The 15511-nt window shown below is 50.8% G+C and overlaps 1 protein-coding gene across 2 annotated transcripts in view; it reads right to left on the minus strand.

The window, feature by feature from the left end:
• The window catches only part of CAPZB (capping actin protein of muscle Z-line subunit beta), an 83223-nt gene extending 68439 nt beyond the window's left edge, over window positions 1-14784 (minus strand). Inside the window, exons 1-2 of one of the 2 annotated variants that reach the window (XM_064172023.1) lie at window positions 14723-14784; window positions 12806-12918 (exon numbers count right to left, since the gene is read on the minus strand). In XM_064172023.1, the coding sequence (XP_064028093.1) occupies window positions 12806-12808 (3 nt within the window). In that variant the 5' untranslated portion in view covers window positions 12809-12918; window positions 14723-14784. Of the gene's footprint in view, window positions 1-12805; window positions 12919-14722 lie in introns of those variants that run through there. The other variant, XM_064172024.1, reaches the window with a different exon arrangement.
• Between the last annotated feature and the right edge of the window lie 727 nt (window positions 14785-15511).

Genomic DNA, 15511 nt, shown 5'->3' on the forward strand with positions numbered 1-15511 from the left:
GCCCTGACAGACAGCTCTGCTGACACTGTAACCATGCAGTATCATTTCATCTATCCACTGCTCTCAGAGGCCTCTTGGCATCAGCTTCTAACTCAGCTTCCCCCAGCATGGTGGGAATTAGAAGGGACATCTGCAGATCATCCAGTCCAAGCCCTCTGCTCAAGCAGGGCACCCACAGCAGCTCACCCAGGAGCACAATGGCCCAGAGGGGCTGGAATCTCTCCAGACAGGAGACTCCACAACTTCTCTGAGCAGCCTGCTCCAGGCCTCCAACACTCTCACAACAGCAAAGTTTCTGCTCCTGTTCAGATGGAACCTCCTGAGCTCCAGTTTGTGCCCACTGCCCTGGGCACCACTGACAAGAGCCTGGCCACAGCCTCTTGCACCCCACAGCTCCTTTAGCTCTTGCAAGAACATTGATCAGATGCCCTCTGGGGCTGCTCTTCTGCAGGCTTGTGCTAGTTTAAGGCTCATTGGAATATTTTAATGAGAAAAATTAGATCACAGGCTGGGAAAATAAATCAATGCTGATGTCTGCTTCACTCCTAGGCTTGCTGAGATGCATAAAAGCAAGAACATGAACACAGATAAGACAGAGGGAGAATCTCTATCTGTCAGTGCCTGTGCTTTTCTCCCTGGGCCTTTGCTTTGTAACCCAACTAATTCTGCTTCTAACTCCCCTTGCTGATCCTCCAAACTCACCTTGCACATAAGGCAGACTCTGGGGTAAGGTAGAGGGGTGGAAAGAAGGTGGAAGGGTGGTTGGGAGCCCCTCCTGGGGGCTCTGCTTTCTGGGAGGGCTGTTGTGTTTCTGGACTACCTTTAACTTGCCTGTTGCTGTCTACAGCTGTAAATCTCTGCTTGTACCTTGTGCTAAGCTGTGAATAGAAAGCTTCATTCCTTAACTTCCAGCTGGCTGAGTCTAGTCTGGGTGATTTCATAAGAGCAGGGGGGCAGGTAACTCCCAGACTATCACAGGGCTCACCAGCCCCAGAGCTCTCAGCCTCTCCTCCTCACAGAGATGCTCCAGGCCCCTCAGCAGCTTTGTAGCCTCCACTGGACTCTCCTGGGTAGTTCTCTGCCTGTCTTGACCTGGGCAGCCCAGAACTGAACCCAGTCCTCTGTGCCGTTCCATATTTGACTTCAGTCATCTCCTGCAGCTTCACAAATACTTTGCCACCCACCAAGGTGCTGTGCACTCCAGCAAGTCTTGCATTCTAAAAGCTGTGGAGGTACCTCCCAAGCACCCTCCTTCCCCTGTCAGCTGCCTCTCACCAAACAGAAGATTGTTGCCATGCAACAGGAAATCACTCACAGGATCTTCTTCCTGGGCTGCCCAACCCTTTGATAACAACTCCCCTGCAGCTCACCTCTGCAACATCCTCTGGTGCAGCTCCAGCCCTGCAGATGTACCCTAAATTACTGATTAATATTCTCCCATCCTCCCACTTCATTCTTTCTCTGCACACCTACTACTAGCAAGCAAACTGGGTTATAGCTCAGGCTTTGAAAGCAGCTTTGCAGCAGGTCTGGGTTGGTTCAGGACTCTGCTGACCTGTATTTCATAGCTCTATTAGCTTCTTGCCTTCCATTCAAACATTTCTGAGGGAGAACCCAAATCAGTCCCTGGAGGAGGGCTGCTTCATCTTCACAGGGGTCACTTGGATCTGCCTTGCTAAACTGAAACCATAATTACTAGAAACACACCAGCTCTTGAGATTCCACAGTGCACTTGGTCATCCTGAGCATCCACCAACATCTTGCCTGTGATCCCCTCCTAGAATCCTGCTAATCCTCTGTGATCTTTTCTTCTGCACGCTGCTTGTGCCCTGTTCCAATCAGCCTGCTCAGCAAAGCACCAGGAGAGGAACTGCTCAGCTGAAGTGGAGATCATCTTTTCTTAACAGAAACAGCCAAGTTGGGCAACTTAGTCCTGGCCTGCCAGATCCACTCAGCTACAGTTTGGTGGGTTTTTTTTTCCACAGGAGCAGTTATTTACATCAAAACCACTGGAAAAATGCATCTTTTTTTAAGCAGCTGGAGGGGAAGTCTCATGAGGGAGGAATAAAGTGTGAAGGGCTAAGCATGAGGAAATTCATTTGCTTGTGTGCTGCCCCATGAAGCTGCTGGAGTGTGCCCAGAGAAGGGCAATCAAACTGCTGAAGGGTCTGGAGAAGAGGAGCACCTGAGAGAGCTGAGGATGTTCAGCCTGGTGAAAAGGAGGCTGAGGGGAGACCTCATTGCTCTCTCCAACCTCCTTTCAAGGATTTGTAATGAGGTGAGGGTTGGGGTCTCCTCCCCTAGAATCAAGTGATAAGATGAGAGGAAATGGCCTCAAGTTGTGCCAGGGGAGGTTTAGGTTGGACATGAGGAACAATTTTTTGACTGCAAGAGTGGTCAGGCATGGGAACAGGCTGCCCAGGGAGGTGGTGATGTCCTTAACCCTGAAAGCCTTCAAGAAGCCTGTGGAGATGGCACTTTGGGACATGGCTTAGTGACTGTGGTGGTGTTGGGTTGATGTTTGCATTGGATGGCCACAGAATGGTTTAGGTTGGAAGTGACCTCATCCAGTTCCAAGCCCCTGCCATAGGCAGGAACACTTCCCACTAGAACAGGTTGTTCAAGGCCTCATCCAACCTGGTCCTGAACACCTCCAGGGAGGTTGTGGAGCACAGAATCACCCAATGTGATCTTTGATCACATTGGGTGATTCTGTGCTCCACAACCTCCCTGGGCAACCTGTGCCAGTGTCTCACCACCCTCACTGCAAACAACTTCTTCCTACCATCCAGTTTCAGTCTCTCCTCTGCCAGGTCAAATCCATTCCTCCTCCTCCTGTCAGTACCAGACCTTATCAATAATCCCTTCCCAGCCCCCTTGCAGCCCACTTCAGATACTAGAAGGCCACTCCAAGGTCTCCTCAAAGCCTTCTCTTCTCCAGGCTGATCTTAGAGAGCTTTTCCACCCCAAGCAATTCTCTCATCACCAAGGTGACAACAAGCACTGGCAGTTATGCTTTCAATGGGTCAGACACTCCACATCCCTAACAGCTTCTGCTGGGCTGCCTGTAGAGCCCCTGCCACCTCGGGGAAGTCTCTGCCACCCTGGCTAAGCTGCCACCACACTCAGGGCTGCCCAGTTTAAATGCCCAGACTCAGCACTTTCCAGCAGCCTGCAGTCCAGGAGCTGGGGTTGTAAATGCATGAGATAACTCTGGCAAGTAATCGGATGCCTGGCAAGGCAGAGAGGAGACAGAGAGGTTATCTCATTAGCCCTCAGTGTCCTCCCATGGCCTAGAAGGTCACAAAATTAGGTCAATAAGCCTTCTGCTGTGGCTAGTCAGAGGCACCTTGCTGGCTGCACTGTCAGACAGGCCAGTTTTGGCCAAGGGATCCTCTGCTAAGGATCTGAAGCTTTAAACTAGGAAGTTAAGAGTTTGTGTATGTGAGCAGACACACAAACTGCATGGGGTTGGAAGGGACCCTCAAAGCTCATCTTGTCCAGCCCTCCTGCAGCCAGCAGGGACACCCCCAACTAGATCAGGCTGCTCAGGGCCACATCAACTCTGATCTTGAATGTCTCCAGGGACCACATCTCTGGATAACCTGTTGCAGTATTTCACCACCCTCATTATGAGCTTCCTCCTGATGTCCAACCTAAACCCACCCTGCCCCAGTTTCAAGCCCTTGGCCCTCATCCTCTTGCAGAAAGTCCCCTTCCCATTTCTCCTGCAGCCCCCTTCAGGTACTGCAAGGCTGCTCTAAGGTCTCCCTGCAGCCTTCTCCTCTCCAAGCTGAACAGCTCCAATTCTTTCAGCCTGTCTCCACAGCAGAGGTGCTGCAGCCCTCTGATCACCTTTGTGGCTCCAGAGCTCCTTCCCTTGCTGCAGTTCCAAGTCTCATCTGCTCTTTTGGACTTTTTATGCTTTCCAATGCTGTTTCTGCACACATCTGACCTACCCTCCAGTCAAAACTGCAGCCAGGCAGTGTGTGAGATCTATCTGTAAGTTCTGCAGAGCTGAGGGTAAATTTAAGCAGTAGAGACAGGTCCTGCAGGGGCAGTGCTTCACCCAACACACATCTGCCACTTCAGATCCATCTCAGATTCTTCCCTCACTTTAATACAAAGTTAATCCTTACTCCCTTTGGACACTTTTTACCTTCCCAAGCTCTGAAGTAGCTCTCCCTGTGCTAACCATAGAATTGGTTGGGTTGAAAAACCTAAGACCACCATGACCATTAAACCATGACCCAAAGTGCCATCTCCACAGGTTTCTTGAAGGCTTTCAGGGCTAGGGACTCCATCACCTCCCTGGGCAGCCTCTTCCAACCTCTGATCACTCTTGCAGTCAAGAAATGTTTCCTAATATCCAACTTAAACCTCCCCTGGCACAACTTGAGGCCCTTTCCTCTCATCCTATCACTCCATTCTAGGGAGGAAACACCAACCCCCACCTCACCCCAACCTCCTTCCAGCTGAATTTGACCATCCACACCACACCTGTTCTCAGCACTGCATCCAAACCTCTCCCTGCTGACCCCTAAATCTCCAGTGACAGGACTCAGTGGATAAAAACAGCCACCAAGTGCTGCAGTCAGCACAACTCAGGTGATATTTTACCTCATTCCTCCATTTCATGGCTCTCTCTCTTTCTCTCCTCCTTTGAATTAACTCTCCAAAAGCCTCATCTCTTGTTTCTTGAGCCCATCTCAAATTGCAGGCTCAGGCTCTGGGCCAGGCACTGATCACCTAGCAGCCCAGGGAGGGTTTGAAATCCTGGTATTTAACAAAGCAAAACGAACTGGAAGAGGCAGGGAACAGGGACATCATTCCCAACCTCAGCAGTGTGGCTAATGGGAAAGACAGAAAGGATCACCTGGAGATATGCAAACAAAATTCCCCCTCAGAGAATAAAGAGTATTTTATTTATTGTGGCTTTGACTGGTGGCTTAAGGCAACCACTAAGCTTCTGTCTTCAATGCAGCCTCAACCTTTTTTCCTTCTGCACAAAATCCTCTTACTTAAGTGCTGTTTCCAGTCTTAGTTTCAGCTGATGCTGCTAAAATCGTTAGCTCCTGAGTTCTGCTTTCACCCAGGCTGGGAACCCTCCCACTTTGCAACAAGGACGTGATTGTAATTCCAAGTCGATGCACCAGGAGAAGGGGAAAGAAAACAACCACACATCCTCTGCTCCACACACACCAAAAAGAAAAGCCAGAGAGGACATCTCTTCATCCTGAGGGACACAGCAACCAGCAAGGACAAGCTCTGCAGCAGGGCTGCAAACAGCCCAGCTGGGTCTCAAGGGTTTCAACTGAGAGTCAGGAGCCCTGAGCCAACCCCGTGCTGAGAAACAGCCCAGGCTATGCTGATGAAATAGGACCTGCTAAGGTTGAATTTGCATAGAGCAGGACTAAAAGAGGTAATTTAGCAGAAGGGCAGCCAGATAAAGTCAAGTGTGTGCAAATACACTTTGTAATTCTTCAGCTCAACTTGGAAGGGGCAGCACAGAGAGCAGGAGCTCAAAGCAGGCTGCACATTCTCCTTCTAGAGCCCAGAAGAGAAGGCAAAAGAACAGCCCCAGATAACCCAAGAAATTAATCTTCCTGCCTGATGCCAAGGCTCAGGCCACCACTCTAAGACACCAGCACAAGGTATGACCTCATGCCACTGAAGTCATTCTAAGCAGAAACCTATTTTGGGCATAAGAAATAGATGCTGGTTTCTATTCCTCACTGTACCTAAAAACCCAGCCCAAGGTTGGGGCTGACACTGCTCTGGGCACCAGCACACAGCACCTGTTATGGGAAAGCCCATTCCAATCAGGGAGCAAAGCACCTTCCCCATCCTCTCTTTTCTGCTCATAACAAATCTAGCTGGGAAATGTCTTTACAACTGGCTCAACCAGCACCCACCCTCCTGCCCCACAAAGGAAGTGCCCAAAGCAAATGTCTCATCAAATACCCAAGCAAGAGCTCAGACTCCCCAGGAAAACCAATTTGGAAGCATCTGCCCCATCCTGCTTCAGGACACAGGATCACAGGAGTGAATTTTGGTGACTTGGTCAGGTCCAGGTCACAGGAACTCTGTATTGTTCACCTCAATTAAACCAGAACAGCTTCATGTTCTCTGAATGCATTGCAGGTTCCAGTCACAGCTATTACCCTGCTAAGAAATTCCTCTTACTCAGAATATTTAGTCCATTCCCCCTGCATTTGGGTCCACTCCCCCCACACTGGGGCCATGCCCCCTGCATTTGGGTCCACTCCCCCCACACTGGGGCCATTCCCCCTGCATTTGGGTCCACTCCCCCTGCACTGAGGCCATTCCCCCTGCATTTGGGTCCACTCCCCCCACACTGGGGCCATGCCCCCTGCATTTGGGTCCACTCCCCCCACACTGGGGCCATGCCCCCTGCATTTGGGTCCACTCCCCCTGCACTGAGGCCATTCCCCCTGCATTTGGGTCCACTCCCCCTGCACTGAGGCCAGGCCCCCTGCATTTGGGTCCACTCCCCCTGCACTGAGGCCATTTCCCCTGCATTTGGGTCCACTCTCCCTGCACTGAGGCCATTTCCCCTGCACTTGGGTCCATCCCCCATTCACACCAACATGAACACCTCATTCATGGCCCAGTAACTCTTTAAGAATGCATTCTACTAAAGAAATACAAAAATCAGTTCATGCTCCAGCTTAAAGTGGCCACATTTCCACTGCACTGGTCTGACTTCTCCAGTTAGATCCAAGGAGCTCTGTAACTTACACAACCTATTCAAACACAAACCTTGGGTTGGAGCCCAGCTAGACAGCCAACCTATTCATGACTGGGGCTGCTCAGCCTGCAGAAGGGAAGGCTTCAGGGAGACCCTAGAGCAGCCTCCCAGTACCTGAAGGAGGCTACAGGAGAGCTGGGGAGGGAGTTTTGACAAGGGCTTGGAGTGCTAAGGAAAGCAGGAATGAAGCTGGAAGAGGGGAGATTGAGACTGGAAATGAGTAAGGAATTCTTTAGAATGAGGATGGGGAGACACAGGAACAGGCTGCCCAGGGAGGCTGTGCATGCCCCCTCCTTGGAGATGTTTGAGGTCAGGTTGGAAGAGGTCTTGAGCAGGGAAGTGGGAGCTGTCCTTGTCCATGGCAGGAGGTTGGAATTGGATGATCCTGAAGGTCTCTTCCAACCCAACTCATTCTGTGAATCTATGAAAAACAAAGCCTGGGCTGGAGAGAGCAGGAAGCCTGGGGAATGCTCATAGCCTTCAGATGCAGGCAGTGCTCCTTCACACCACACAGGTTTCATCTATAAAAGAACTTCCAATTTGAAGTTCCTTGGGTTGAAGTGAGATTTGTGTCACCCTTCTCTCTAATCCTTTGCCATTTCCAGGACATGATTGGACCTTGTGGATTAAGGAGAGAGACAAAAGATTTGGTTGATGCTTTTTCAGCTCTTCAGGATTTGATGGGAAAGTAGAATGCAGAGTGACTGGATAAAACACCTGAATAAAAGGAGAAGATCAACAGCATCTTGAGCATTTTGAACCACATTCTTTGCCTGACAGATCTTAAACACTAGGAATTAAAGTAGGGCAACAAAACAGGGCTTAATACATCCCTAAACTTTGCTTTATGTTGCCTGTGCAGACACCTTGCAGGTTTTCACACTTCTAGTTCAGTTTGACATGGCACTACTACAACGTGTACCAGCTCAACGGGGAAAGTAAGCCTAACAAAATACTTCTCAGGCTCTTCCCATCCCAGTCTCTGGAAGCATCCAGCTCCCCAGAGCCAAACTGGATGAGCACACAGCACACAATGTTCTTTTTCCTCTCCACTCCACCCTGGTGAGGCTACCCTGGCCAGTTCTGGGTTCCCCAGCTCATGAAGGACAAGAACTGTTGGAGAGAGTACAGTGAAGGGCTGCAAAGGGGATTAGGGGACTGGAACACCTCCCTGATGAGGAGATCCTCCTGAATGAAGGTTGCAGCCAGGTGGGGTTGGTCTCTGCTCCCAGGCAATCAGGAACAAGAGGACACAGACTCAAGCCATGCCAGGGCAGGTTCAGGCTGGATGTTAGGAGGAAGTTCTTCACAGAAAGACTGGCATTGGAATGGGCTGCCTGGGGAGGTGGTGGGGTCACCATCTCTGGAGGTGTTTAAAAGGAGACTGGATGAAGCCCTTAGTGCCATCATCTAGTTAATCAGGTGTTAGGTTGGACTCAATGATCTTGAAGGTCTTTTCCAACTTGATTCATCCTGTGATTCTGTGAACTGGGGCTATTTAGTCTGGAAAAGAGCAGACCTCATCAGTGCTGATCAATACTCAAAGAGTGGGCATCAGGAGGATGGAAACAGACTTTTGTCAGTGGTGCCTAGTGAGGACACAGGGTAATGGGCACAACTAGGACATCACAAGTTCCATCTAAACACCAGGAGCAATTCCTTTAAGGGTTGAGCACTGGAACAGGCTGTTCAGAGAGGTTGTAGAATCTCCATCTCTGGAGACATTCAAAAACCTGCCTGGACATGTTCTTGTGTGACCTATTCTAGGTGAACCTGCCTTGGCAGAGGGGTTGGACTCGATCTCCAGAGGTACCATCCAACCCCTACCATTCTGTGACTCTGAGTGCTGAGCAGCCATGCACAACCTCCCATGGTCCACCAGCTACCCTTCACACATGGAAGCCAACTGATGGACACACAGCTGACAACTAGAGGAACAGAAACTCAATAAGGCAGCAACATCTCTTTCCCAAAGACAGCCACTTCTCCACTCAGCCACAGGAATAGGACTAAACAGAGTCACTCAAGAGAGTTAACTGCACTTCCATTGGGGTTTTCTCCCAGATGTCAGCTACTAAGACACCAACACATAGATTGTCACACAAGGAGATCCTCTTTGAATACTTGTCCACAAGCTGAAGGTTTTTTTTGCCTGTACTAATAAACCAGAGGATTAAACACCAGTGGCAGGGCAGTATTCCCTATCCCAATGGTATCCTCTCTCACTTCACTCTGCTTTCATTTAGCTAAGCTCACAGCCCTGGCTAAGAAAACAGTGACTGAATAAAGGAGCAATAAGATATGGGGTGATGGCTTCAAACTGGAAGAAGTTTGGTTTAGGTTAGACATGAGGAAGAAATTCTTCCCCATGAGAGTGGGGAGATGCTGAATAGGTTGCCCAGAGAAGCTGCAGAAGGCTCCAACCCTGGAAGTGTTCAAGGCCAGGCTGGATGAGCCCTTGAGCGCTGTTCTAGTGGGAGATGTCCCTGCCCAAGGCAGGGGGGTTGGAGCTGGATGAGCTTTAAGGTTCCTTCCAACCCAACTCATTCTATGACTCTAGAAATCAGCTCAGGTTAGTATTTTTCAGAAGGCACAAAGGACTTGCTGCAGGCACTGAAAACCTCTCCTGAGCTCAGGTAGGGCTTCAGAAGTGACAGCATTCATTTAAGGAAGGGGTCAGCATTCAAGCAGCCACCTGCACTGCCTGCAGTTGTTCCACACATCCTTTAATGTGGCTTTGGTAGCAGTCACAGCAACGCAAGCCTGACCAAGGCAAACTGCCCCTACCTTGAAAACATAACCCTGAGGAGCATAGAACCACAGGAAGAATAACCTCCCTTGTCCTACTGCCCACACTGTTCCTGATGCAGGCCAGGATGCCATTGGCTCTGCTGCCCACCTGGGCACACTGCTGCCTCATCTTCAGTTACTATCTATCAGTACCCCCAGGTACCTTTCCTCCTGGCTGCTCTCAGCCACTCAGTCCCCAGCCTGTAGTGCTGCTTGGGGTTGTTGTGGCCAAAGTGCAGAACCCTGCACTTAGCCTTGTTCAATCTCATCCCATTGGCCTCTGCCCACCTATCCAGCCTGGCCAGGTCCCTCTGCAGGGCTCTGCTACCTTCCAACAGATCAACACCTGCTCCTAGCTTGGTGTCATCTGCAAACTTACTGATGCTGGGTTGTGCACATCAGGACTCCTTAGCTGTGCCTGGCTGCATTTTAGCTGCCTTGCACACTCTGAGGGGACAATGTGCAGCCAGTACTACACCAAACAGTTTGAATTTAGGGTGGATTAAAGCAGGATTTTGCTAAAATGGTCCCCCTTCTCCTGAGGGCTTGCACAGCAGAAGAAATACCTGCTAAGATGGTAACCTGGGAAAGAAGAGTGTTCTTTCCATCAAGAGTAACTGAATTCCACCCATTCCTAACCCCCAATTCCAGACATCTCAGCAGATCCACTCTCCCAAGTCCTGCTTTGCCCTGAGCAGTGCTTTCAGTTTATTTTTAGCATCCATCCAGGCAGTTTTCAAGCTTCATGTGCTGCCCTGCCCTGTTCCACCAAGCACCTGACTGAAACGCAGACACTTCTGAAGTCTCACTTCAGTTCACCAGAAGCCAGACTTGAGGTAGTGCAGGGGAGACAAAGGTGCTCATCTCCCTGCTCTGCATAGGTTTTGGTAACTGCCTGGTACCAAGAAGGGGTTTGACTCAATATCCTGTAGCACACCAGCTTCTAGCTGTGGTTAAGCTGTCACCTCCAATGAAAGAGCCATTTCAGCACCTCAATGCTCCGTTTCAGCATTGTGTTTTCATACCTATTGAAATGGAAGAGCCTGGAAGTGCCCTCAGCACTGGGCTTGCACTGAAGTTGAAACTGGACACTGCAGCTGCACCATCTGCATAACACTAAGTTCATTCTTAGAGTGGGTGAAGTTTTAAAGCACCACAGATCGTTTGCCTTCTGCAAACAAGAGCAGTGACTCATCTTGAACGTTCCCACTCGCTGCAGATAAAGCAGCCTTAAGCCTCTGAATGAGTCTTCAGGTGCACACACAGCCACCAGGATCTACAGATAACAGAGTGGCTGACCTGGGTTCATCCCTGAAGTCTACTCAACATCAGAGACTTCCCTGTGAGAGTCCTGAAGCAGGCTGCTCACAAAGATTGTGGAGTCTCCTACTCTGCAGAGATTCCAAAGCCACCTGGGCACTGTGATCCTGGGCAAGCTGCTGTGAGTGCCCTGCTTTAGCAGGGAGATTGGACTAGGTGGTCCCCAGAGGTCCCTTTCAACCCCCACCACGCTGGGATTCTGTGACTAGCACAACGTTGAAAGCTTTGACCAGGGCTCTCCCACACCCAGTGGCCTCTGTGACTAAACATGAAAAATCAGAAGACAGCAGAAGCTTCTAAGAGGAAACTGCTAAAGGATTTGTGCTCTGCCTCCTCCAGCAAACTGATCCAGTCAGACAGAAACTCCAACTGGCTTATTCCAGATGATGCTTTCAGTATCATCATTGCTCCTTTACATGAAGCCTACTTGCTCTTTTTGAACTCTTTTTGCTGTGAGGATTTTTGCCATGGCAGAAGCTCTGAGAATTTGTGGGAATGCTGATTTCAAATTCAGGTCTCACACATGGAAATCTCAGCACTTTAAAACAAGATACACCACTGAAACATGGTGCTCCACCTTGTCACCCTCACACTCAAGATTCTGCCAGGCACAGCAGCTCGTTTGTTCAAGCAAGAAGAGAGGAGCAGAACCTTCACATTAAGCACTCCTCCATTTTCACTACAAGCCAAACATCTTTATCCTGCACAATACAGGCAGCAGGATCACCACAACCTTCAGCTCTGGAGAGAAAAATGCAAGGTGTTGCCTCTGAAATCCTTAAAGTTGAAGGTAAGTAGTTGAGGATTACACTTGCTTGCTTAAGCTGCTATATAGCCAAGCACTGAGTTGTTGTTTACAATCTAAAGACATTTTGAGCATTCTTAAATAGTTAGGTTGGAAAACCTGAATCACAAATCCCCTAACAGTATCAAATAGCTCAATGATGATATCCACGGGGGCTAGGTTGCCTTAGGCTCCACAAAACCCCACATCCACCCAGGAGCAGCTCAGAGCCTGGGCCAGATCCCATTCCTTTGGCTGCATTTGTTTAGAGCTGATGAAATCTGTTCCCTGTACACACGGTGCCAAAACGAAATTGAAAGGGTTTGTGACCTGGGTTTAATCCATTCAGCAAACACTGAGCAAGATGGAGATTATGTTAGGTGAGTGAAGGAACTGGGGAGGGGGGGGTTCCTCTGAAGAAAGGAAAGTTCTCATCCATGCAGCAGAGCAGCACCCAGCCCTGCAGCAGCTCCTGTGCCTGAGCAGCCCGAGCTTAGTTTTCCTCTGTTTGGCAGATTCCATTCCATCTTAGCACACCTCAAGCAGTAAGTCCAACTGCCAGAGGAAATGCCAGGCCGTAGGTGACCGTTTGGGGTTTATGAACAGCAGCAACAGCAGACTTACCCCCCCCCCCCCAATCAGTCTCTACCGCCGCTGCTGCTTCATTCAGTCCCTCGCTCCGTTTAGAACTACATCAAGCGGCAACATTCGCCGTCCAAAGCGGAAGCATTCCCTCTAGAAACACCAGCCCGGCTAGCAGGCCTAGAAACGTGAAAGTAACTGGGCAGCAAAGTAGCCGAGTGGGTCTGACCGCCCTGCGCCCCCGCTGCCCGCCCCCGGGCCTTGCGGAGCCCCGGACAGAGCCCCCCGCCGCCGCTCCCAGCACCAGGCCAAGCCACCCCTCCCTCTCCTCTAACAGCACTGGCTAGAGCTCTCCCTTACTGCCACCCCAGGGAGCTGTGCGAGGCCCACCCGTCCCACCGCCTCCCTGTGAAACGACCGTGACAGGGGTGGGGACGGCGGAGGAGCCGCCGGGGCGCGGCACCGGGGGGGATGGGAGCGGGCAGCACCGCCGGGAGAAAGTGGGACGCGGGAAAGCGGTACGGGCAGCGGCGAGGGACCGCCCCTCTCGCCCTTACCATGGCGGCTCGGCGGGGCTGCGCTGGGCGGTAGCAACGGCGGCGGAGTCGCCTCCCGGTCCCGTCCGGTCTCCCTCCGAGGCAGGCCGCGGCCCTTCCACTTCCGCCGTTGCCTAGGAGTGAACATCCGGGTCAGCGCCGCGCCCCGCCCCCCGCCGCCGCTCCGCCAATCAGCGCGCGGCTCGCCGGCCATCGCCAAGTATGGAGCGCGGCGCGCGAGCGGGGCGGGGCGGGGCAGGGGGGCGGGGCAGGAGGCGGAGCCTACGGGGGAAGCCCGTGAGACGCACCCACCAATCGCACCGCGGGAGCAAACAGAGTAGCCAATCGGAATTAAGGAGGCGGGGACAGGGGCGGGGTCAGCGCGGCGGCGGCTCGGCCCTCGTGGCGGCGGCGAGCAATCGGGCCCGGCTGCCCCGGGGAGCGGCGTGGCTCGGCTCTAAGCGCCTTGCACACAATTGAACGGCTTTAGGCGTAAGAGCAAGCCTGCAACAGGCAGGCGAGCGGCACGGAAACCCTCAGCCCGGGCTGGTGACGTTTTGGTGACCTCATCACCGCGGAAAACAAGTCTTTAGAAAGGTAAATAGTAGAACATCATTGCCTGCAACACGCCTACTGCAGCTCCAGAGCGACAAGGGAAAACAATCAGCCTCTGGCTGCTGAAGGCATGGGGTAATTAAGTTGAAAAGCTGAGCCTTTGATTGAGCAAAGCTTGTAGGTACCTGCTGGAAGCTAAGCAGGTGCTTACAGCTTTGATGACTTGAGGGCTCAGACAGCTGTGGTGTGGATCTGCAAGTGCGAGATAGAAATCAGCAAACAAAATCATCTCTGCTTTGCTCAGGCTGCTCCCAAAACAGCCTTTTGTGCTTCCCTTTAATGCACTTATTCCCATTTCAGTGATCTCAAGTAAAACTGAACCCAGACTCAGGACTTCTCACTATGGACCTGAAGAGGTACCCAAATGTCCCAAGGAAAGAGGCACAACGTGACCACACTTTCTTTTCTCAGCACCTTTTTTGGAACAATTATTTTCTCATATTTCAACAGAGGTTTTTGTGCCAAGACCCCAGGAATCCTTTGCTGGTGCTTTGCAGCTCCTGTGCTTGGGCCTTGTGAGCCAAAAGCCCTTTTACTGTTGTACTGCTCAATTAGCTGTAGAACTGGAATGCTCACCAGGGCAGTCGCAAACCACTGTGGTGCCCCTTGGATGTGGCACTGTGGTACCTCCTTCCTGCAGGATACAACCAAGGCCACACTCTGACTTCTCCCTCAGGCATTATCACAAACGATTGTGGCTCCCCTGCCTATCAGACAGAACCTTCCAAGAGATAACCCCAACTGGTTATTTAACTTAATGGCATGAACCAACCACAGCTTCCAGTTGGAAAAGACCAGGCTGGATTTCCTGGAAAGCAAACTGCCCTCAACCTGCCCTGGCACAACTTGAGGCTGTGTCCCCGTTTCTATTGCTGGTTGCCTGGCAGCAGAGCCCAACCCCACCTGGCTACAGTCTCTCTTCAGGTAGTTGTAGACAGCAATGAGCTCTGCCCTGAGCCTCCTCTGCTGCAGGCTGCACTCCCCCAGCTCCCTCAGCCTCTCCTCCTAGGGCTGTGCTCCAGGCCCCTCCCCAGCCTTGCTGCCCTTCTCTGGACCCCTTCCAGCACCTCAACATCTCTCTTCAATTCAGGAGCCCAGAACCAGACACAGTATTCAAGGGGTGGTCTGATCAGCGTTGAGTACAGAGGAAGAAGTTCAACACTTTCTCAATATAATTCAGCCCAACCTCCTTACACCCAGAGTTTGCCAGACACAGCAATCCCAGATCTCTCAGCCCTTGGGCTCCTCCAAAAGTAACTGAAGAAAAGCAAGGCTGTTCACTACACTGAGCAAATCATTCACTCATCTCACAGAGCCACATACCTATAACAAACTGAGTTTTCCTCAGGACAGTGTCTGAGAGGACAGAATGGCTCCATTTGAAAAGTCACATTCTTAAACTTAGTTGTTTTTGTCACAAATCTCCTGCAAAGTATTCCATGACTACTCTGCTTTTATAGCAAAGAACAGAAAGTGTTTCTAGGTGCTGGCTGAAGCAACAGCAGAATGAGGCAGCCCTGCACATTTTAAACAATCTGAAATCCAGATGAAAGCTGAGGCCAAGAGGATGTTTTTCTTAGCTGGAGAAATACAAGCATCCTGCATTTTGATTTCCTGCTAATAGGTATAAAGAAACATAAACAGCTGCTCTTTGTTTTCCCAAACATCTTTGCATTAAGAAAAGCTGTGTGGATTCCTCCTGCAGTCGATGGAACATCTCAAATGAGGAGCAGCTGCTTGATTTGCTTGTTTATAGCAGGCCATGCTGAAGGGAATTTGGGTTTGTTTGTTTATTGAGATGGAGGACCAGACTCTCCCAGGCAGGCTGCAGCTTGCAGCAGGGAAAACCTCAGCAGGGAGAAAGCTCTATGTGTGTAACTACAGTTGTAGCCATGCTGCCTTCTGCTGTGCTTCATGGAGGGTCTGACAGCAAATTCAGCTAAATCAAGGACATTAAATAAATCTGAGTGCTGTATGGCAGCATTACCTGTTTCACAGGCACTTCTCACACTTCCTGGCACGGAATCAACCAGCTAAAGAGAAATGAATGTGCTCCAAAGGCTTGGTGTCAAGCATTTTGCATCTTAAAATCAAGGGTCTATAAACAAAGGA

This window comes from Pogoniulus pusillus, chromosome 36 (assembly GCF_015220805.1).
Source record: "Pogoniulus pusillus isolate bPogPus1 chromosome 36, bPogPus1.pri, whole genome shotgun sequence".
NCBI classification, from domain to species: Eukaryota; Metazoa; Chordata; class Aves; order Piciformes; family Lybiidae; genus Pogoniulus; species Pogoniulus pusillus.